Raw genomic sequence first — 24470 nt, 5'->3', positions numbered from 1 at the left:
AGGAGCAAGGGAGTTCTCCCTGTTCTGGTCAATATTTATCCCTCAAACAGCATCACAAAAACAAATGATTTGGTCACTTATCACATGACTGTGGAAGCTTGCTATGTACAAATTGGCTGTCACATTTCCTGCATTACAACATTTCAACAAGTTATTTATTTGGGATGTGTTAAGATACTCCACAAATATGAGCTCTTTCTTTGGTCTCTTAATGTGAATAGACTCTGTATTTATAAACTCTTTTAATCAGACTGCAGTGAGTGTTAAAAGCAGAGGTCGTTCATCTGAAGGGTTCTGATGACTCTCCGGAGTCAGTAATTACTCTGGCCCTGCAGTGGAGCTGAGCGGATTGGAGCGGGCACCCGGAGTGGAGCGGAGCGGAGCGGAAGCCCCGAGCGGGAGCCTGGAGCGGACCGAGAGCCCTGACCAGTAATGTACTGACCGGTGGGCAGTCAGAGCTCACTCTCTAACTTTGTAAACTAGGGATGAAGGAAAATGAACGGTAAGATAAAAGCAAAAAACTGCGGATGTTGGAAATCCAAAACAAAAATAAAAATACCTGAAAAAACTCAGCAGGTCTGGCAGCATCTGCGGAGAGGAATACAGTTAACGTTTCGAGTCCGTATGACTCTTCAACAGAACGGAAAATGAATGGTAGGCCGCTGTGGATCAATAACAGAGCAGGGACAGGTTGGTGGAAAGGGGTTGGGGGCACAGGGAGAAGGCTGGGTCAGCTGTGATGCACCCCCCCAATTCATCAGATCGGTCTGGCACTGAGACTTCCCCCCAGGCCGCAGGCCAAAAATATAAAAAATACAAAAATATAAATTAAGGAAAGCTGCTTTTTGAAGATGTTGAGGTGATGCCAGGGTCAGGCAGACTCTGTACAGGCTGAAGGCAAGATAAGTCTGTTGTTTCTCATGGGTGACTGAAGCTGGGATACTGACTGCTGAGCAGGGAGTAGAGGGTGTAGAAAGTCCTCATCTGCCTGTGAGTCCTGGTCTCAGTCACTCTGGCTGTCACTCTCCTCACCCTCTTCCTCTTCCTCTTTCCCTTCACTTCCTTCCGCAAGATCAGCAAAGAAGTCACTCCCACAACCTAAAGCCTTCCTGCTCAACGACTTCAACTTCCCATGTTTCTTCCGTCTCCTGTAGTCATCGATGACAACCCCACGGAGATCAGAAATATCCCAAAATTTCACCTTCTGGTCATGGGCACAGCTGGCCAGGAATCGACCCTCGCTGGACTTGGCTATCTGTTCAATGGGCTCTCTGATGTGCTGCCCCACACTCCCAATCACTCGATTAGGAAAAATATTCACAGCCCTGGAAAAAATGGACACAAGGTTACAGGATCCCTCACACACGGTTACAGGAGTGCCCCATACACACATATATATATATATAACACACAGTCACATGAGCCTCAGTGTATTACAATTTTTAAAGCTTCTTTCACTGGATGTGGGCTTCACTGACTCGGCCAGCATTTATTGCCCATCCCTAATTGCCCTTAAGAAGGTGGTGCTGAGTGGTCTTCTTGAACCGCTGCAGTCCATGTGTTGCAGGTACACCCACAGTGCTGTTAGGGAGGGAGTTTCAGGATTTTGACCCAGGGACAGTGAAGGAACGGCGATATATTTCCAAGTCAGGATGGTGAGTGACTTGGTGGGGAACTTCCAGGTGGTGATGTTCCTACCTATCTGCTGCCCTTGTCCTTCTAAATGGTAGTGGTCATGGGTTTGGAAGGTGCTGCCTAAGGAGGCTTGGTGAGTTGCTGCAGTGCATCTTGTAGATGGTACACACTGCTGCCATTGTGTGTTGGTGGTGGAGGGAGTGAATGTTTAAAGTGGTGAATGGGGTGCCGATCAAGGGGGCTCTCCTTTGTCCTGGATAGTTTCAAGTTCCTTGAGTGTTGGAGCTGCACTGATCCAGGAAAGTGGAGGATATTCCATCACATCCTGACTTATGCCTTGTAGATACAGGTTTTGGGAGTCAGAAGGTGAGTTACTCACCACAGGATTACAATCAGTGAGAATCACCTTTATCTGCTTTCAAATATGGAACTGGTCATCTTACCATAGAATAATACCACAAACAAGACCATTTGGCCCATCCATTATATCTGTGCCAACTCTCTGGTAGAATTATCCAATTAGTCTCATTCCCCTACTCTTTCCCCACAGCCCTGTAACACTTCTCCCCTTCAAGTATTCATCCAATTCCCTTTTGAAAGTTCCTACTGAATCTACTTTCAGGCAGCACATTCCAGTTCACAACAACTCACTGCATAAAACAATTCTCTTCATGTCACCTCAGGTTCTTTTGTCAATTACCTTAAATCTGTCTCTACAGGTTACCAAGCCTCCTGTTACTGCTGAGTTTTTCTTTAATTACTCTATCTGCACCTTCCATGATTTGAAACTTTTATTACATCTGCTCTTAACCTACTCTACACCAAGAAGAACAGTTCCACTTTCTCCAGACTCTCCACATAACTGGAGCCACACATCCCTGGTACTATTCTGTACCCTCTCCAAGACCTTGACATCCTTCCTAAAATGTGATGCCCAGAAGTGAACTGAGCTGAGGCCTAACCAATGTTTTATAAAGGTTTTGTATATTTTCCTCACTTTTATACTTTATCCTCTGTAATAAAGCCAAGGATCCTGTATACTTTGTCTAACCCCCTTCTCAACTCACCCTGATACTGTCAAAGATTTGTTTACATACACTCCAGGGTCTCTGTGCCTGCACTCCCTTTAAAATTGTATCATTTAGTTTATATTGCCTCTCCTCATTCTTCCTACAAACATTCATCACTTCACAGAGAATGCTGGAAATACTCAATATCACTTCCATCAAATGTTAGTGATGAATCAGGGTTTAAGCAACTACAAGACAGAGACATCAGGCGGAAGAGCAGCAAAGGACAGAAAGGGAAGGTCAGTGATAGGGTGGAAAGCAGGAGTTCCCTTCTTGTTCCTCCAATTCCTCCCCCACCTCATTCCCGGCGTCTGCACTCGCTTACAACTCTCTCTTCTCTAACATGTTCCAGTTCTGATGAAAATTCACAGGTCTGAATCGTTAACGCTGTTTCTCTCTCCACAGATGCTGCCTGATCTGCTCAGAATTTCCAGCATCTGCACGATTTTGCCTTAATCAGTTCACATTTCTGTTAACTGTTCACTTGGGAAAAAAGCTCCTAGTTCCAAGTTTAAAATAAGTAGGTAATCTTTTAACTCCTGACAGTGGTCATCTGATCAGATGACCTACATTCCATCTGCTTTGAGCTCCTCCTGGGATAAAAATTGATAAACACCAACTCCCGCTCCAGCACCATGTACAATGGCAGTGTTACTGCTCATCACAGGGGCAGCGGCAATGGCTGTACTTTGCCAAGTTGTAATACCTTTACCCAAGAGTTCAAACCAGGTTAAATTCAACACTTCGTGTATCCATCTTTAAACAGAGATGTTTATTTAGTTATCCTAAAGGATTTTAGGACAAAGGAAAACTTGATGGAAACAGCAGCAGCCCAGGATCCAGTCTGAAATCCACCCACTTTGATGTCACAGTGAGTGACCTGCTGGTGTGTGGTGGGAGTGTGACGCTGCACCACACAGTGGGCGGTATGACTGGTGTGATGTGGTGCAGTACGGTGATGATGTGGCACTGTGCAGTCAGGGCCTGTGGTTCAGTGGCTGTGACACTGGTAAAGTAGTGTAGTGGGGGGTTGTCGCGGTACAAGCCATTTGCTCTCACCTGATGACACCATCCATAGACGCAGTACACAGAATGTTATCGGTGATGGGCACAATACAGTCAATGGATTCGCCCGGCACTAAGAATCGATCACTGGTGGCTCCAAACCCATCCCAGTTGAAGAGGTAGATCATTCCCTCAGTTGAACTGCAGACAACCTTACTGCCTCGCTAATCACAAATAGAAAGAGTTAGCGACTCCCAGCAAAGCAGAATGTAAGAGCCTCTGAATCAGGACAGACAGGAAGATGGGGGTGGGGATCAGTGGAGGCAATCTTCCCGAACTGATCATGGGTTTCTCACCAAAGTGAAATAAAGGTTATTCAGTCCATCAGGGTCCACCTGATGAACTTCACAATATCTGTTCAATCTGGAATGCTAGTCCACAGAATCACCCCAGAATCTGGGTGGCCTCCTGGTTCAGGTGCTGGATTGGCAACAGAGATCAGGAGTTTAAATCCCAAATTGTGAAGTGGAATTGAATAAATCTATTGCTCTGTGGGCTGACACCAGGAAAATGAACATGAAAAACATGTGATATAAACAGAATTGGTTACTAATTCCCTTCCTTCCCTGGTCTGGGTAACTCCAGTCCCACACTTCCCATTGACTCCTGTAAGTCAGAGACCAGAGTATCAAGCATGAACACAGCAGCAAGATAGTCCTGAGCCCAGTCCCACTGTCCTGATCTCATTGGTTATTACTTGGAGAGGGAGAGGGGTTCTCTCCTCACTCACCCACTCGCGTCCAAGTGCTACAAGTAGCAACAGCAGAGCTCTGGTGGAAAACGTGTATCCATTAGGAGCTCAGAGGGTAAAGCACCCAGACCCAAACAGTAATAAACTGACTAACCCCCAACACTGTTTACAATTACACCTGCTGGTACCTCCATGAAAAGCAGGCTTGGGCCTCAGTTTGACTGTGCTCAATTTGAATACATTTCAATTCTGAAAGAACTTACCTTCATTATAGTCAGTGATGTGAGATCACCATCCTGAAACTCTGACTGCAGGTCAAAACGACGCCTCTTAATGTTAAAAACACACATCGTACCATCACCACTGCAGAGACAGACAGATGGAGAAATGTTAGAAGCAGAAGGAAGAACAGAGAGGGGAGGGGAGAGAGAGAGAGATAGTGAGAGAGAGAGAGAGACAGAGAGAAACAGAGAGAGAGACAGGTGATAGAGAGTGAGAAGCATCTTAACCACAATCAGCCCACACCACATCCTCCTGCAGGGATTGCGTAGTGAACATTTTAATACATGGAGGAGAGAAAACAGACAAATCTGCAAACCTCCCTCCTCACTCTGCTTATTTAAACTTCTAAGAGGGGACAAAAGAATTGTGTGAAGAACTTGTAGAGTCTCTGGCTGTCCCTCTCTGACTCAATGCATAATTATAGTAGATTTGAGAGACCTATGGGCCACCAACTGGTACACAGCAAACAAATAAACAGCTGCATCAGCCTGCCCTTTATATGCTACTATGCCTTCCCGTGGTAAGATCCCACAAAATATGATACATGGGGTTGGAGGATGTACATTTGTTTTTGCAGTTTTTGTGTGAAACCAAGACGTGCTAGCTAATGTGAGAATGACAGGCTGGTTTAAAGTGTAGCAATATGGGTAGTGTTAGTGACAACAGCTGAGATTTATATAACAGCTTTAATGTCCCAAGAAGCTTTGTTATCAGACAGAATGTGACATTGAGCCAAATGAGACATTAGAGCAAGCTTTGGTCAAAAAGCTAGGATTTAGAGGCAGAGAGGTTTATGGAGGGAATTCCAGAACCTGGGTCCGAAGCAGCTGACGGCATGACCACCAGAATTAGAGGAGCATAGAGATCTCAAAGGGTTGTAGGAGGTTATACAGATGGGATAAACACCTTGTACAAACCATACAGGAAACAGAAGATTAACATTTAAAATAGATTTACATTATCAGCTGCACAGGAAGCCATTTCAACAGAGATATGTGTGATGTTAGATAATTGATCACTGTCTAAAAAGAAAATAACTTTAGAAAATGGAACAGATTATTGATAAGGAGGTCGTCCATATGTCTACGTTCAGCAATGTGTTTAATCACCTGAGGGTCATAAGGTCCCAAAGTTAATCACAAGGGTCACAAGCTAAATGAACTCGATGTCTTAAATGAACTGTGAAAGTGATAAACATGACTATCGACAGGTAATAAACTGAAAACAGGAGACAGCTTCTTAAGGGAAATTCAGGATGAACAATAAATACTGGCCTTGCCAGTGAATTTCACATCCCATGAAATAGAAAAACCCAAACAACTGTTTGATTGCTGCTTAGAATGGGTCTAATAGAATGGGTCTAATAGAATGGGTGTGTTCACGTGGGCTTGGATACGGTAAGATGACAAAATGATGTCTTATGAGTTAATGGGAACCTAAACCCAATACAAGATCAGATCATTGTTGATGTTAATTGTGAGACAAGTACAGGCCAGGAGACCCTCCCCATTCCCCTTCCAAATGGAATTCTTTTACATTCACAAGGCTTCCGGTTAATGTCTCATCTAAAAGATCACCTCTGACAATGCAGCACTCCCTCATTATTGTACTGATTGTCAGCCTGGATTCCTTTATTCTTTCACGGGATGTGGGTGTCGCTGGCAAGGCCAGCGTTTATTGCCCATCCCTAATTGCCCTTGAACTGAATAGCTTGTTAGGCTATTTCAAAGGACAGTTAAGAGTCAACCACTTGGTTGGATCTGGAGTCACATGTAGGCCAGACCAGGTAAAGATGGCAAATTTCCTTCCCTAAGGTCATTAGTGAACCAGATGGGATTTTACAACAATTGATGATAGTTTCATGGTCACCATGACTGAGACTAGCTTTATATTCCACATTTATTAATTGAATTTAACTTCCACCAGCTGCCATGGTGGGATTTGAACCCGTGTGCCCAGAGCATTAGTTGGGTCTCTGGATTACTAGACCAGTGACATTACCACTACACCACCATCTCCCCTGGGATTTAAACCCATGGCCAGCTGACTACGAGAGGAGAGTGTTACCCACTCAATCATTGTTGACTCCTTGTGCAGGACTCCACTCGGATACACAAGAACACAAGGAACAGGGACAGGAGTAGACCACACGGCCCATCGAGCCTGCTTCACCATTCAACAGGATCATGGCTGACCTTGGGCTTCAACCCCATTTTCCCACCCACTCCCCATATCTCTTAATTCTGAGACACCAAAAATCTGTCCAAAATTATTTAACGACGGAGCATCCACAACCCTTTGAGGTAGAAAATTAAAGATATTCAATTTCCCATTGTGGGGACTCTTTAATCAAATAGGATGAAGATGGGCCAGCATCATCCACATACAAAATAGCCACTGCACTTCTAAAGTACTTCACTAATTTTAAAACACTTGGAATTGTCCAGAGGATGCGCGAAGGCATGATCTGAAACGGTTAGTGCTTCGTGTAGCTTGTTCAAATGTGAACACATCACCATCTAGTGGTAAATGTATGTTATGGCTTTTTCTAGTTATCAAGATGGATGGATAAAGGCAGGAAACACAAAAGCTGGCACTTTTTAATGCCTTTAACACAGGAAACCATCCTAAGGTGCGAAACAAGAATGCAATCAGACAAAAATTGATAGAGCTATAAGGTGATAAAAGCTTGGTTAAAAGCAGGTTTTAAGATGGATTATAAAGGAGCAGAGAGAGAAATGGAGGAGCCAGAGTAATAGGGAGGGAATTCCAGAGCTTGGTGGGTGTGGGTGTGGGGGGTCTAGATGGCTAGAAGTAAGCATTTCAACGAGTGAAGAGAATGGGGTATATGTAAGAGGCCAGAGTCGGGGGAACAGAGAGTTCTGAGTGCTGGACAGCTGGAGGAATTTAGAGATAGGGAAGAACGATGCCATGGATGGATTTCACCACAATGATGAGAATTTTAAATTTGAGGTGTTGGTGGTTCGGGAGCAATGTAGATCAGTTAACACAAGGATGGTGATTGAACTGGACTTGTTGTGGGTTGTGGGTAGCAGAGATTTGAATGAGCTCCAGTTTATGGAAGGTGGAAGATGGGAAACTAGCCAGGAGTGCATTGAAATAATGGAGTCTGGAAGTCACAAATGCATGAATCAGGGTTTCAAAAGCAGATGGATATAGTTTGGGAGCTCAGCACAGGATCAGTAGCACAAGGTTACAAAGTTCAGCCTGACACAGTGGTCAGGGTGAACTCATGCACTCCAGCCTGAGGCAGTCCCATACCTGGTTGTGAGCAGGATCTTCTTATTCTGGTCGATCGTGATGTCACTGATGTAGTCGTCATGATTTTTCATCTCCATGAACGAGGTTTCCTTACGCAGGTCCCATACTTTCAACAGACCATCATCATCACCAGTGGCAAAGAGATTTTCATCAATCAGCTTCAAGCTATTAATTGCAGCACTGTAGGGAGCAAGGATCAATAGAACTGGAGCCAAAGGTCAGACGTTGGGAGGGAGTAAAGTAAAAGGTGAGCAACTGGGAGGGAGCAGAGGTCACAGGTCAAGAACTGGGATGGGGCAGATTCAATAATCAGGCATTGGGAGGGAGCAGAGTCAAAGGTCAGGCACTGGGAGGGAGCAGGGTCAAAGGTCAGGCACTGGGAGGGAGCAGGGTCAAAGGTCAGGCACTGGGAGGGAGCAGGGTCAAAGGTCAGGCACTGGGAGGGAGCAGGGTCAAAGGTCAGGCACTGGGAGGGAGCAGCTTCAAAGGTCAGGCACTGGGAGGGAGAAGGGTCAATGGTCAGGCACTGGGAGGGAGAAGGGTCAATGGTCAGGCACTGGGAGGGAGCGGAATCAAAGGTCAGGCACTGGGAGGGAACAGACAGCCGAGGTCAGGCACTGGGAGGGAGCAGACAGCCGAGGTCAGGCACTGGGAGGGAGCAGACAGCCGAGGTCAGGCACTGGGAGGGAGCAGACAGCCGAGGTCAGGCACTGGGAGGGAGCAGACAGCCGAGGTCAGGCACTGGGAGGGAGCAGAGGTCACAGGTCATGAACTGGGAGGGAGCAGGGGTCACAGGTCATCCATTCCGTGGGAGCAAAGTGAAAGGTTGGACAACAGCAGGGAGGGGCTTGGAGCTACTTAGCTTCCCAATTTCTAATATGCAAACTGACGAACAAGTTTAACATAATCAAGGGATAGCACAAAGATCAAACAGACTGGAAAACAGCCAAACAGCCACCTATAAAGGGAATGAAATGGAGCTAATGGAGTGTAAAATGAGGAAAAGCACAGTCCGATAGAGATATGCTCCCTGCCCCTGACCTGACTGGCCGGGTGGTTAACAGCGAGGTTGAGTGTCTTGGGCTACAGGAAGATATAGACGGGATGGTCAAATGGGCGGATAAGTAGCAAATGGAATTTAACCCTGAAAAGTGTGAGGTGATACACTTTGGAAGGAGTAATTTGACAAGGAAGTATTCAATGAACGGCATGACACTAGGAAGTTCTGAGGAACAAAGGGACCTTGGCGTGTGTGTCCATAGATCTCCGAAGGCGGAGGGGCATGTTAATGGGGTGGTGAAAAAGGCATATGGGACACTTGCCTTTATCAATCGAGGCATAGATTACAAAAGTAGGGAGGTCATGTTGGAGTTGTATAGAACCTTGGTGAGACCACAGCTGGAGTACTGTGTGCAGTTCTGGTTGCCACATTATAGGAAGGATGTGATTGCACTGGAGGGGGTGCAGAGGAGATTCACCAGGATGTTGCCTGGGATGAAACGTTTAAGTTATGAAGAGAGGTTGGATAGACTTGGGTTGTTTTCGTTGGAGCAGAGAAGACTGAGGGGCGACCTGATCGAGGTGTACAAGATTATGAGGGGCATGGACAGGGTGGATAGGGAGCAGCTGTTCCCCTTAGTTGAAGGGTCAGTCACAAGGGGGCGTAAGTTCAAGGTGAGGGGTAGGAGGTTTAGGTGGGATGTGAGGAAAAACTTTTCTACCCAGAGGGTGGTGACGGCCTGGAATGCACTGCCTGGGAGGGTGGTGGAGGCGGGTTGCCTCACATCCTTTAAAAAGTACCTGGATGAGCACTTGGCACGTCATAACATTCAAGGCTATGGGCCAAGTGCTGGTAAATGGGATTAGGTAGGTAGGTCAGGTGTTTCTCACGTGTCGGTGCAGACTCGATGGGCCGAAGGGCCTCTTCTGCACTATGCGATTCTGTGACTCCTGCTGGACTCCCTGACCATTCATTCACGTACCCCATGCGCTACACCCCTCATGCACCCAGCCTCCACCACAACTCAAACACCCAAATCACACCCTCACGTCAGATTGTGCACTCCAGGCTGGTGGTCAGCCACAGCACATACCTGTGAGCTTTTGGAATCTTTGTTACCAATTTGCCTCTTTCAACATTCAGAATGTGAATCGATTTGTCTTTGGAAACAGTGAAAAGTTCTGAAAGAGAAGAAAGAGTGTGAATTCGGACAACCTTTTGACACCACATGATGCTTAACGTGCTGACGAGTGGGTCCAAAATTCACAATTTTCATCACAAAAATGAAAGACAAGTTAAACACTGTCAGGGGACCAGTAAACATCCAAGCCTAAAGTCCATCCTACATCTAAACAGCACAAAACTCTCACTTCAATATCCGCATCTCTGGCTGGAGACAATGCTGCACACTATTACTGAAGGGTGCCAGTTTCCAGCAGTGTTAGTGAAGGGTGCAAGTGTCAGGCAGTGTCAGTGAAGGGTGCGAGCGTCACAGTGTTATTGAAGGGCGTGAGTGTCAGACAAAGTGACTGAAGGCTGTGAGTGTCAGGCCATGTGACTGAAGGGTGCGAGTGCCAGGCAGCGTGACTGAAGGGTGCGAGTTTCAGGCAGCGTGACTGAAGGGTGCGAGTGTCAGGCAGGGTGACTGAAGGGTGCGAGTGCCAGGCAGCGTGACTGAAGGGTGCGAGTGTCAGGCAGCGTGACTGAAGGGTGCGAGTGCCAGGCAGCGTGACTGAAGGGTGCGAGTGTCAGGCAGCGTGACTGAAGGATGCGAGTGTCAGGCAGCGTGACTGAAGGGTGCGAGTGTCAGGCAGCGTGTCTGAAGGGTGCGAGTGTCAGGCAGCGTGTCTGAAGGGTGCGAGTTCCAGGCAGCGTGACTGAAGGGTGCGAGTGTCAGGCAACGTGACTGAAGGGTGCGAGTGTCAGGCAGCGTGACTGAAGGGTGCGAGTGTCAGGCAGCGTGACTGAAGGGTGCGAGTGCCAGGCAGCGTGACTGAAGGGTGCGAGTGTCAGACAGTGTTAGTGAAGGGTGTGAGTGTCAGGCAGCGTGACTGAAGGGTGCAAATGTCAGACAGTGTTACCAAAGGGTGCAAGTGTCAGACAGTGTTACCAAAGGGTGCAAGTGTCAGACAGTTTTACCAAAGGGTGCAAATGTCAGACAGTGTTACCAAAGGGTGCAAGTGTCAGACAGTGTTACCAAAGGATGCAAGTGTCAGACAGTGTTACCAAAGGGTGCAAGTGTCAGACAGTGTTACCAAAGGGTGCAAGTGTCAGACAGTGTTACCAAAGGATGCAAGTGTCAGACAGTGTTACTCAAGGGTGCGAGCGCCAGTGTCACTGAAGCGTGAATGTTAAGACAGTGTTACCGAAGGGTGTGAGTATCAGACAGCGTTACTAAATGGTGCGAGCATCAGACAGTGCTACTGAAGGGTGCCAATGTTAGACAGTGCTACTGCACATCTATAGTTCTAACATATTTTCCCTGCAATTTGCAGCACACAAATTTTGTATGTCCAACTTTATTACAATGAAATCACCTCAATTTTCCAATGTCACTTCTAGCCTCAGCACCTTCCCTTTTATTGAGAAAATACTTCCAGTGAATTTCCACCTACTCCTTCTTTTCCCTGACTACCCACCTTCCTTTCACCTTCCACTTTCTATCCTTTTCTGATTTAAAAGGGTGACGATAAAAAGGTTTAGCTCTATGAACTAACTCATAATCATCAGCTATCGCTGCTGCTTATTTCAACCCTCTGTTCCTCCACATGAGTTCTCACTACTGAAGGAATTGAATCTTTAAATTCTTCCAAAAGAATTTTTCTCTAAGAGCTGCATAGGTTGTCTCTATCTTTAACGCCTGTATCCACCGGTCAAAATTACTTTGTTTTACTCTTTCAAACTCAATATAAGTTTGCCCAGGCTGTTTTCTCATATTCCTAAATTTCTGCCTGTGTGCCTCAGGAACTAACTCATATGCACTCAAAATAGCCTTTTTTTTCACCACATCCTAGTTCACCGACATTTCTTCTGACAGTGAAGCGTAAGCCTCATGTGCTCTACCCACCAGCCTGGATTGTAACAACAATGTCCAGTTTTCCTGTGGCCATTTCATCTGTTTAGCTATCTTCTCAAATGAAATAAAGAATGTTTCAACATCTCTTTCCTCAAACTTTGGAATAGCTTGTACAAATTTAAACATCTCCCCACTGGGTTTTAGGTTAAAGGTTTTCTCATCATCAGAACTTTCCTCAGCATTTGATGTCTCCTTTTTAAAATCCAGCTTTTTAAGCCTCTGTCTCTTCCTTCATTCTCTCTTCCATTGCTAACTTTTCCCTCTGGAGATCAAGTTTTCGCATTTCCATTTCTTTTTGAAATAATCTCTCTTTTTCCCTTTGTCTGCTGCCTCTAGTTCCAGTTTTTTTTTCATTTCCAATTCATTTTCTTTTTTGTTTGCCTCCAATTCTAGTTTTCTCAGTTCCTTTGCTTGTCCAAATTCAAGCCTCTTCATTTCTACCTGACTCACTAGTGCCAGGCATCACTTCCAATTTTAAATGCTGTGCTTATACCTTTAATTATATCTGCTTTCTTTGCCCCTGCAAGTAATCCCAATTGTAATTTATCTGCCAATTCTATTAACTAACTTTAGTTACTTTTTGTAAACCAGCCGAAGTTATAACTTCAACTCCCAAACAATTTTTAGCAACTGCCAAAGCCATGCTGCAGTCTCACCACTTCAAAAAAACCTCACACCAACTCCTGAAATCAAAGTGCTTCTCATACTCATAACCTTAAGATTCACCGACTCCAAACCAATCAAGGAATCTCAAATATATCCCACAAAGAACCCCCAACCATGTTATGGTACAGCCAATGGCAAATGCTGAGTTCTTCAAATCCCAGAGGGAAACTTGAAACAACTACCACAACTAATTGTGCAATTTGTATGTTTCGAGATGCAGGCTTTGAATTCAGTAGTAATAAGACCACCTAAACTTATAGGTTTTTACAAAACATTTATTAACAAGAAAAATTATTTTTAAGCAAATACATATGTCTACAAATTACTACTATAACTTCTAAACCCCCTAAATAATCTGACTCCCAATTACATTTCTGTTAAGGCAACAGTAAGACACTTAGATTTTAAAAAACTCAGGCAAAGAAACATGACACCCTGAACAATTCAATTCAAAATTAGTTTCCTTAACTTTAGTTCTTTGTAGACAGCAGCTTGAGGCTTAGATGCTAAAAGCGTTTCACACTTGTTAGATCTTAGAATGCCTACTCTTTATGCCTTTGCTCCTTTATACATATTTTCCCCTTTGAATGCAAATTCCCATTATTTCACTATGTCTTTGGACCTTAGGACATATGGAGAGGTGGTCACACCGCAGGCTAAGAGTCCACAGGAAGGAAGGGAATGGGTGACCACCAGGCAGAGCAAGAGGACTAGGCAGGCAGTGCAGGAATCTCCTGTGGCTATTCCCCTGCAAAACAGATATACCGCTTTGGATACTGTTGGGGGGGGAATGGCCTCTCAAGGGAAAGCAGCAACAGCCAAATTCGTTGGACCGCGGTTGGCTCTGCTGCACAGGGGAGGAGTAAAAAGTGTGGGCATGCAATAGTTATAGGGGATTCAATTGTAAGGGGAATAGATAGGTGTTTCTGTGGCCACAAACGAGACTCCAGGATGGTATGTTGCCTCCCTGGTGCTAGGGTCAAGGATGTCTCAGAGCGGCTAGAGGACATTCTGAAGGGGGAGAGTGAACAGCCAGTGGTCATGGTGCACATTGGTACAAACGACATGGGTAAAAAAAAGGGATGAGGTCCTAAAAGCAGAATATAGGGAATTAGGAAGTAAGTTGAAAAGTAGGACCGCAAAGGTAGTGATTCAGGATCGCGACCAGTGCCATGTGCTAGTCAGAGTAGAAATAGCAGGATATATCAGATGAATACATGGCTGAAGAGATGGTGTGAGGGGGAGGGTCTCAGATTCCTGGGATGTTGGGACCGGTTCTGGGGGAGGTGGGACCAGTACAAACTGGACGGGTTACACCTGGGCAAGACCGGGACTATGTCCTCGGGGGAATATTTGCTAGAGTGGTTGGGGAGGGTTTAAACTAAAATGGCAGGGGGATGGGAACCTATGCAAGGAGTCAGAGCAGGGGGAATCAAGGGCAAGAACTAAAGACAGAAAGGGGAATAAGAAAAGTGATAGGCAGAGAAATCAAGGGCAAGAATCAAACAGGGCCTCAGTCAAAAATAGTGGGAACGGGACAAGTAATGTTAAAAAGACAAGCCTTAAGGCTCTGTGCCTTAATACGAGGAGCATTCGCAATAAAGTGTATGAATTAACTGCGCAAATAGATGTATACAGGTATGATGTAATCGGGATTATGGAGACATTGCTGCAGGGTGACCAGGAATGGGAACTGAACATCCAGGGGTATTCAGTATTTAGGAAGGACAGGCAAAAAGGAAAAGGCGGTGGACTTTCATTGCTGGTTAATGAGGAAATTAACGCAATAGTGAGGAAAGATATTAACTCCAACGATGTGGAATCTGTATGGGTAGAGCTGAGAAACACTAAGGGGCAAAAAATGTTAGTGGGGTTGTATATAGACCCCCCAAACTGTAGTGGTGATGTTGGAAATGGCATTAAACAGGAAATTAGAGACTCATACAATAAAGGAACATCTGTAATTATGGGTGACTTTAATCTGCATATAGATTGGGCAAATCAAATTAGTAACAATATCGTAGAGGAGGAATTCCGGGAGTGTGCACGGGATGGTTTTCTGGACCAATACGTTGAGGAACCAACTAGAGAACAGGCCATCCGAGACTGGGTATTGTGTAATGAGAAAGGAATAATTGGCAATCTAGTTGTGCGAGGCCCCTTGGGGATGAGCGACCATAATATGATAGAATTCTTCATCAAGATGGAGAGTGATGTAGTTGATTCTGAGACTAGGGTCCTGAATCTTAATAAAGGAAACTACGATGGTATGAGGCGTGAGTTGGCTATGATGGATTGGAAAACGTTACTTAAAGGGATGACGGTGGATAGGCAATGGCAAACATTCAAGGAGCGCATGGGTGAACTGCAACAATTGTTTATTCCTGTCTGGCGCAAAAATAAAATAGGAAAGGTGGCCAAACCATGGCTTACAAGGGAAATTGGAAATAGTATTAGGTCCAAGGAAGAGGCATACAAATTGGCCAGAAAAAACAACAGACCTGAGGATTGGGAGCACTTTAGAATTGAGCAAAGGAAGACCAAGGGATTGATTCTTCTTATCGTGTCCACGGACAGGCTATACATGGCCCAGCCAGAACTGGACACATTTTTGTGCCTTGTTGTTGAATTCGGCAAGATCTGCAACAGTGCAGGGTTCCTCTAGCGATAGGCATTACAGGAGATGTTGCATAGTCTGTGGCTCAGTTCCACATTCACAAGTTGTCGGGCTGGTTGTATATCCCCATTTGCTTAGTGACACCTTTGAACGACCTACACCAGTCCTAAGTCTGTTAAGGCACTTCCAGGTTGCCCAGTTGTAATTAGCTCCTGGGGGAAGGCTTTCATCTGGTAGAATTTCCAACGCTGGGGATTGATTAAGAAGGGGAAAATAGAGTACAAGAGTAAGCTTGCAGGGAACATAAGAAATGACTGTAAAAGTTTCTATAGGTATGTGAAGAGAAAAAGATTGGTGAAGACAAATGTAGGTCCCTTACAGTCAGAAACAGGGGAATTTATAATGGGGAACAAAGAAATGGTTCACCAACTAAATACATACTTTGGTTCTGTCTTCACAAAGGAGGACACTAATAACATACCAGGAATGTTGGGGAACACAGGGTTTAGTGAGAGGGAGGAACTGAAAGAAATCAGTATTAGAAGGGAAATGGTGTTGGAGAAATTGATGGGATTGAAGGCCGATAAATCCCCAGGGCCTGATAATCTACATCCCGGAGTACTCAAGGAAGTGGCCCTAGAAATAGTGGATGCGTTGGCGGTCATCTTCTGAGATTCTATAGACTCTGGAACAGTTCCTGCAGATTGGAGGGTAGCTAATGTAACCCCACTATTTAAAAAGGGAGGCAGAGAGAAAACAGGGAATTATAGACCAGTCAGCCTGACATCGTTAGTGAGGAAAATTCTAGAGTCCACTATAAAAGATTTAAAAGCTGAGCACTTGGAAAACAATGGCAGAATCGGACAGAGTCAGCATGGATTTATGAAAGGGAAATCATGCTTGACAAATCTACTGGAATTTTTCGAGAACATAACGTGTAGAGTTGATGAGGGGGAGCCAGTAGATGTGGTTTATTTGGACTTTCAGAAGGCTTTCGACAAAGTCCCACATAAGAGATTGGTGTGTAAAATTAAAGCGCATGGGGTTGGGGTAGTATATTGAGATGGATAGAAAACTGGTTGGCAGACAGGAAACAAAGAGTAGGAATAAATGGGTCTTTTTCCGAATGGCAGGTAGTGACTAGTGGGGTACCGCAGGGATCGATGCTGGGACCCCAGCTATTCACAATGTATATTAATGATTTAGATGAGGGAACTAAATATAATATCTCCAAATCTGCAGATGACACAAAGCTGGGCGGGAGGGTGAGCTTTGAGGAGGATGCAGAGATGCTTCAGTGTGATTTGGACAAGCTGAGTGAATGGGCAAATGTATGGCAGATGCAGTATAATGTGGATAAATGTGAGGTTATCCACTTTGGTAGCAAAAACAGGAAGGCAGATTATTACCTGAATGGCTATAAATTGAGAGAGGGGAATGTACAGCGAAACCTGGGTGTCTTCGTACACCAGTCACTGAAGGTAAGCATGTAGGTGCAGCAGGCGGTAAAGAAGGCAAATGGTATGTTGGCTTTCATAGCCAGAGGATTCAAGTACAGGAGCAGGGATGTCTTGGTGCAATTATACAGGGACTTGGTGAGACCACACCTGGAATATTGTGTGCAGTTCTGGTCTCCTTATCTGAGGAAGGATGTTCTTGCTATAGAGGGAGTGCAGCGAAGGTTTACCAGACTGATTCATGGGATGGCGGGACTGACATGTGAGGAGAGATTGAGTCGATTAGGATTATATTCGCTGGAGTTCAGAATAATGAGGGGGGACCTATAAAATTCTAACAGGACTAGAGAGGGTAGATGCAGGAAGGATGTTCCCTTTTGGTGGGGGAGTTCAGAACCAGGGGTCACAGTCTGAGGATACGGGGTAAACCATTTAGGACTGAGATGAGGAGAAGTTTCTTCACCCAGAGAGTGGTGAGCCTGTGGAATTCGCTACCACAGAAAGTAGTTGAGGCCAAAACATTGTATGTTTTCAAGAAGGAGTTAGATATAGCTCTTGGGGCGAAAGGGATCAAAGGGTATGGGGAGAAAGTGGGAGCAGGCTATTGAGTTGGATGATCAGCCATGATCATAATGAATGGCGGAGCAGGCTCGAAGGGTGGAATGGCCTACTCCTGCTCCTATTTTCTATGTTTCTATGTTTACTTCACCGATCATAAAAATCTCTCAGTACCAATTTTACCACTAATCTTTGGGAAAAATAAACACGCTGTTTCTGAACTTCACCTGGCTAGGTGACATATTTTACCCCTCGTTTGAAAACAATCTAGCCTGGTTTATTTAAAATTACAAATGTTCCCTTTATCCATATGTCTACCTACTTAACTTTTCAAACATAGCTTATCTAATATATCAAAGCCTTCAGCCCAGCTGCCTTTAATCCAATTAAATCTCACACACATACCACTATTTTGCAATATGTTCCAATTACATTGCTATATCTTCTTGAGAGAAGGGCGTCAGTGTCAGACGGTGTTACTGAAGGGCGCGAGTATCAGACAGTGTTAATGAAGGCTGAGAGTATCAGACAGTGCTACTGAAGGGTGTGAGTATCAGACAGTGTTACTTATCAGACAGTGCTACTGGATGGTGCGAGTGTCAGACAGTGTTACTGAAGGATGCCAGCATCAGACAGTGTTACTGAAGTGTGTGGCTTTCAGACAGTGATCCTGAAGGGTGCGAGTGTCAGACAGTGTTACTGAAGGGTGCAAGTGTCAGACAGTGTTACTGAAGGGTGCAAGTGTCAGACAGTGTTACTGAAGGGTGCAAGTGTCAGACAGTGTTACTGAAGGGTGAGAGTATCAATGTTACTGAGGGTGCGAGCATCAGACAGTCGTCCTGAAGGGTGAGTGGATCAACGTTACTGTAGGGTGTGAGTATCAGACAGTGCTACTGGATGGTGCGAGCATCAGACAGTGTTACTGAAGGGTCAGAGTATCAACGTTACTGAAAGGTGTGAGTATCAGACAGTGCTACTGAAGGGTGCAAGGAGCAGAAAGTGTTACTCAAGGTTGTGTGTATTAGACAGTGTAACTGAATGCTGTGAGTATCAGACAGTGCTACTGAAAGGTGAGAGTAGCAGACAGTGTTACTGAATGGTGTGAGTTTCAGACAGTGTTACTGAAGGCTGTATTACAGTGTTACTGAATGCTGTGAGTATCAGACAGTGTTACTGAATGCTGTGTGTATTAGACAGTGTTACTGAAGAGTGAGAGTATCAGACAGTGTTCCTGAAGTTTCAGATAGTTACTGAAGGCGTTGCTGCTTCAAGTGAAAATTTAACAATTTGACCTTGATATGCATGTGGACAGTTGCATTTTTTGAGATATTGATCTAATCGACTTACCTTGCCCATTTGGAGTGAATGCCAGTTGTCGACAGGATTTTAAGTGATGGCCCGAAGACCACAGTTCCTGGTTTCCAGATTCCTCACACGAGTATGAGACACTGGAACATAATTGAAGGCAGAAGTTCATTTTGCTTGAAATTGAATTGAGATTTATTTCATGTTCCTGTTGACATTTTGCTCAGTGTTATCCGAACAGCTAGAGTTACAGCCCAGCCTGAGGCACGTTCAAGAAGCAACAGAGCGCAACCTCATGACCCCAAACACTCCTCACTGACTTTCCCACTCACTTATTCCCCCACTGACTACAACACTCACTGATACCCAAAGCCCATCCACCTGACTATTACACTCACCAATACACCCCTCCACCCCACGATCACACTGAGGAATACGCACAATCCCCTCACTGAGTATCACACTCAACAATACCCTCCAAACCCCCAATTATGATCAGACTCACCAATACCCCCTTCAACACCCACTATCACATTCACCGACACCCCTCCCACAGACGATCACGCTTACCGACACCCCTCCCACTATCACACTTACTGACACCCCTCCCACTGACTATCACGCTCACCGACACCCCTCCCACTATCACACTCACTGACACCCCTCCCACTGACTATCACATTCACCGACACCGCTCCCACTGACAATCACGCTCACCGACACTCCTCCCACTATCACACTCACTGACACACCTCCCAATGGCTATCACGCTCACCGACACACCTCCCACTATAACACTCACTGACAACCCTCCCACTATCACACTCACTGACACCCCTCCCACTGACTATCACACTCACTGAAACCCCTCCCACTGACTATCACACTCACTGTCACCCCTCCCACTGACTAACACACTCACTGACACCCCTCCCACTGACTATCACACTCACTGATACACTTCCACTGACTATCACACTCACTGACACCACTCCCACTGACAATCACACTCACTGACAACCCTCCCAGTGACTATCACACTCACTGACACCCCTCCCACTATCACACTCACTGACAACCCTCCCACTGACTATCACACTCACTGTCACCCCTCCCACTGATTATCACACTCACTGACACCCCTCCCACTATCACACTCACTGACACCCCTCCCACTGACTATCACACTCACTGTCACCCCTCCCACTGACTTTCACACTCACTGACACCCCTCCCACTGACTATCACACTCACTGTCACCCCTCCCACTGACTTTCACACTCACTGACACCCCTCCCACTGACTATCACACTCACTGACACCCCTCCCACTGACTATCACACTCACTGACACCACTCCCACTGACTATCACACTCACTGACACCCCTCCCACTGACTATCACACTCACTGACACCCCTCCGACCGACTATCACACTCACTGACACACCACCCACCGACTATCACACTCACTGACACCCCTCCCACTGACTATCACACTCACTGACACCCCTCCCACTGACTATAACACTCACTGACACCCCACCCACTGACTATCACACTCACTGACACCCCACCCACTGACTATCACATTCACTGACACGCCTCCCACTGACTATCACATTCACTGACACCGCTCCCGCTATCACACTCACTGACACCCCTCCCACTAACTATCACACTCACTGACACCACTCCCACTGACTATCAAACTCACTGACACCCCTCCCACTGACTATCACACTCACTGACACCCCTCCCGCTGACTATCACACTCACTGACACCACTCCCACTGACTATCACACTCACTGACACCCCTCCCACTGACAATCACACTCACTGACACCACTCCCACTGACTATCACATTCACTGACACCCCTCCCACTATCACACTCACTGACAACCCTCCCACTGACTATCACACTCACATACACCCCTACCACTGACTATCACACTCACTGACACCCCTCCCTCCCACTATCACACTCGCTGACAGCACTCCCACTGACTATCACACTCAGTGACTCCTCTCCAACTGACGATCACACTCACTGACACCGCTCCCACTGACTATCACACTGACTGACACCCCTCACACTGACAATCAAACTCACTGACACACCTCCCACTGACTATCACACTCACTGACACCCCTCCCACTGACTATCACACTCACTGACACCCCTCCCACAGACTATCACACTCACTGACAAACCTCTCACTATCACACTCATTGACACCCGTCCCACTGACTATCACACTCACTGACACCACTCCCACTGACTATCACACTCACTGACACCCCTCCCACTGACAATCACACTCACTGACACCCCACCCACTGACTATCACACTCACTGACACCCCTCCCACTGACTATCACACTCACTGACACCCCTCCCACTGACTATCACGCTCACTGACACCCCTCCCACTGACTATCACACTCACTGACACCTCCCACTGACTATCACACTCACTGACATCCCTCCCACTGACTATCACACTCACCGACACTCCTCCCACTGACTATCACATTCACTGACACCCTTCTCACTGACTATCACACTCACCGACACCCCTCCCACTGACTATCACATTCACCGACACCCCTCACACTGACTATCACATTCACTGAAACCCCTCCCACTGACTATCACACTCACTGACACCCCTCCCACTGACTATCACACTCACTGACACCACTCCCACTGACTATCACACTCACTGACACCCCTCCCACTGACTATCACACTCACTGACACCACTCCCACTGACTATCACACTCACTGACACCCCTCCCACTGACTATCACACTCACTGACACCACTCCCACTGACAATCACAGTCACTAACACCACACCCACTGACGATGACATTCACTGACACCCCTCCCACTGACTATCACACTCACTGACACCCCTCCCACTATAACACTCACTGACACCCCTCGCACTGACTATCACATTCACTGACACCCCTCCCACTGACTATCACACTCACTGACACCCCTCCCAATATCACACTCACTGACACCCCTCGCACTGACTATCACATTCACTGACACCCCTCACACTGACTATCACACTCACTGACCACTCCCACTGACTATCACACTCACTGACAACCCTCCCACTGACTATCAACCTCAGTGACTCCCCTCCCACTGACTATCACACTCACCGACACCCCTCCCACTGACTATCAAACTCACTGACACCCCTACCACTGACTATCACAGTCACTGACACCCCTCCCATTGACTATCAAACTCACTGACACCCCTCCCACTGACTATCACACTCACTGACACCCCTACAACTGACTATCACACTCACTGACACCCCTCCCTCCCACTATCACACTCGCTGACACCCCTCCCACTGACTATCACACTCAGTGACTCCCCTCCCACTGACTATCACACTCACTGACACCCCTTCCACTGACTATCACACTCACTGACACCCCTCCCACTGACTATCACACTCACTGACACCCCTCCCACTACCACACTCACTGACACCCCTCCCACTGACTATCACACTCACTGACACGCCTCCCACTGACTATCACACTCACTGACACCCCTCCCACTATCACACTCACTGATACCGCTCCCACTGACAATCACACTCACTGACACCCCTCCCACTGACTATCACACTCACTGACACCCCTCCCACTGACTATCACACTCACTGACAACCCTCCCACTGACTATCACACTCACTGACACCCCTCCCACTGACCATCACACTCACTGACACCCCACCCACTGACTATCACATTCACTGACACCCCTCGCACTGACTATCACACTCACTGACACCCCTCCCACTATGACACTCACTGACACCCCTCGCACTGACTATCACACTCACTAACACCCCTCCCACTATCACACTCACTGACACCCCTCCCACTGACTATCACACTCACTGACACCCCACCCACTGACTATCACATTCAATGACACCCCTCGCACTGACTATCACACTCACTGACACCCCTCCCACTGACTATCACACTCACTGACAACCCTCCCACTGACTATCACACTCACTGACACCCCTCCCACTATCACACTCACTGACACCCCTCGCACTGACTATCACACTCACTGACACCCCTCCCACTGACTATCACACTCACTGACACCCCTCCCACTGACTATCACACTTACTGACACCCCTCCCACTGACTATCTCACTCACTGACACCCCACCCACTATCACACTCACTGACACCCCACCCACTGACTATCACACTCACTGACACCCCTCGCACTGACTATCACACTCACTGACACCCCTCCCACTATCACACTCACTGACACCGCTCGCACTGACTATCACATTCACTGACACCCCTCCCACTGACTATCACACTCACTGACACCCCTCCCACTATCACACTCACTGACACCCCTCGCACAGACTATTACATTCACTGACACCCCTCCCAATGACTATCACACTCACTGACACCACTCCCACTGACTATCACACTCACTGACACCCCTCCCACTGACTATCACACTCACTGACACCACTCCCACTGACTATCACACTCACTGACACCCCTCCCACTATCACACTCACTGACACCCCTCCCACTGACTATCACACTCACTGACACCCCTTCCACTGAGTATCACACTCACTGACACACCACCCACTGACTATCACACTCACTGACACCCCTCCCACTGACTATCACACTCACTGACACCCCTCCCACTATCACACTCACTGACACCCCTCCCACTGACTATCACAGTCACTGACACCCCACCCACTGACTATCACATTCACTAACACCCCTCGCACTGACTATCACACTCACTGACACCACTCCCACTATAACACTCACTGACACCCCTCGCACTGACTATCACATTAACTGACACCCCTCCCACTGACTATCACACTCACTGACACCCCTCGCACTGACTATCACATTCACTGACACCCCTCACACTGACTATCACACTCACTGACCACTCCCACTGACTATCACACTCACTGACACCCCTCCCACTGACTATCACACTCACTGACACCACTCCCACTGATTATCACACTCACTGACACCCCTCCCACTATCACACTCACTGACACCCCTCCCACTGACTATCACACTCACTGACACCACTTCCACTGACTATCACACTCACTGACACCCCTCCCACTATCACACTCACTGACACCCCTCCAACTGACTATCACAATCACTGACACCCCTCCCACTGACTATCACACTCACTGACACACCACCCACTGACTATCACACTCACTGACACCCCTCCCACTGACTATCACACTCACTGACACCCCTCCCACTGACTATCACACTCACTGACACCCCTCCCAACGACTATCACACTCACTGATACCCCTCCCACTAACTATCACACTCACTGACACACCTCCCACTATCACACTCACTGACACCCCTCCCAGTATCACACTCACTGACACCCTTCCCACTGACTATCACACTCACTGACACCCCACCCACTGACTATCACACTCACTGACACACCTCCCACTGACTATCACACTCAATGACACCCCTCCCACTGACTATCACACTCACTGACACACCTCCCACTATCACACTCAGTGACACCACTCCCAGTATCACACTCACTGACAACCCTCCCACTGATTATCACACTCACTGACATACCACCCACTGACTATCACACTCACTGACACCCCTCCCACTGACTATCACACTCACTGACACCCGTCCCACTGA

At 46.8% G+C, this 24470-nt stretch overlaps 2 protein-coding genes across 5 annotated transcripts in view; one reads left to right on the top strand and one right to left on the bottom strand.

The window, feature by feature from the left end:
• The window catches only part of LOC144688703 (DNA-binding protein RFX2-like), a 911596-nt gene that overhangs the window by 737696 nt on the left and 149430 nt on the right, over positions 1 to 24470 (top strand). The gene's annotated exons all lie outside the window — the stretch shown is intronic.
• The window catches only part of wdr55 (WD repeat domain 55), a 60947-nt gene continuing 36601 nt past the window's right edge, over positions 125 to 24470 (bottom strand). For all 4 annotated transcript variants that reach the window (XM_078555568.1, XM_078555571.1, XM_078555569.1 and 1 more), the window contains exons 4-9: positions 18747 to 18847; positions 10119 to 10206; positions 8026 to 8205; positions 4725 to 4824; positions 3765 to 3934; positions 125 to 1325 (exon numbers count right to left, since the gene is read on the bottom strand). In XM_078555568.1, coding sequence (XP_078411694.1) covers positions 1004 to 1325; positions 3765 to 3934; positions 4725 to 4824; positions 8026 to 8205; positions 10119 to 10206; positions 18747 to 18847 — 961 coding nt within the window. In that variant the 3' untranslated portion in view covers positions 125 to 1003. The remainder of the gene's footprint in view (positions 1326 to 3764; positions 3935 to 4724; positions 4825 to 8025; positions 8206 to 10118; positions 10207 to 18746; positions 18848 to 24470) is intronic.

The sequence above is a fragment of the Cetorhinus maximus genome, chromosome 13 (genome assembly GCF_964194155.1).
Source record: "Cetorhinus maximus chromosome 13, sCetMax3.hap1.1, whole genome shotgun sequence".
NCBI lineage: Eukaryota > Metazoa > Chordata > Chondrichthyes > Lamniformes > Cetorhinidae > Cetorhinus > Cetorhinus maximus.
The sequence above is the reverse complement of the archived record's forward strand: the minus strand, read 5'-3'. Positions and strand labels throughout refer to the sequence as shown.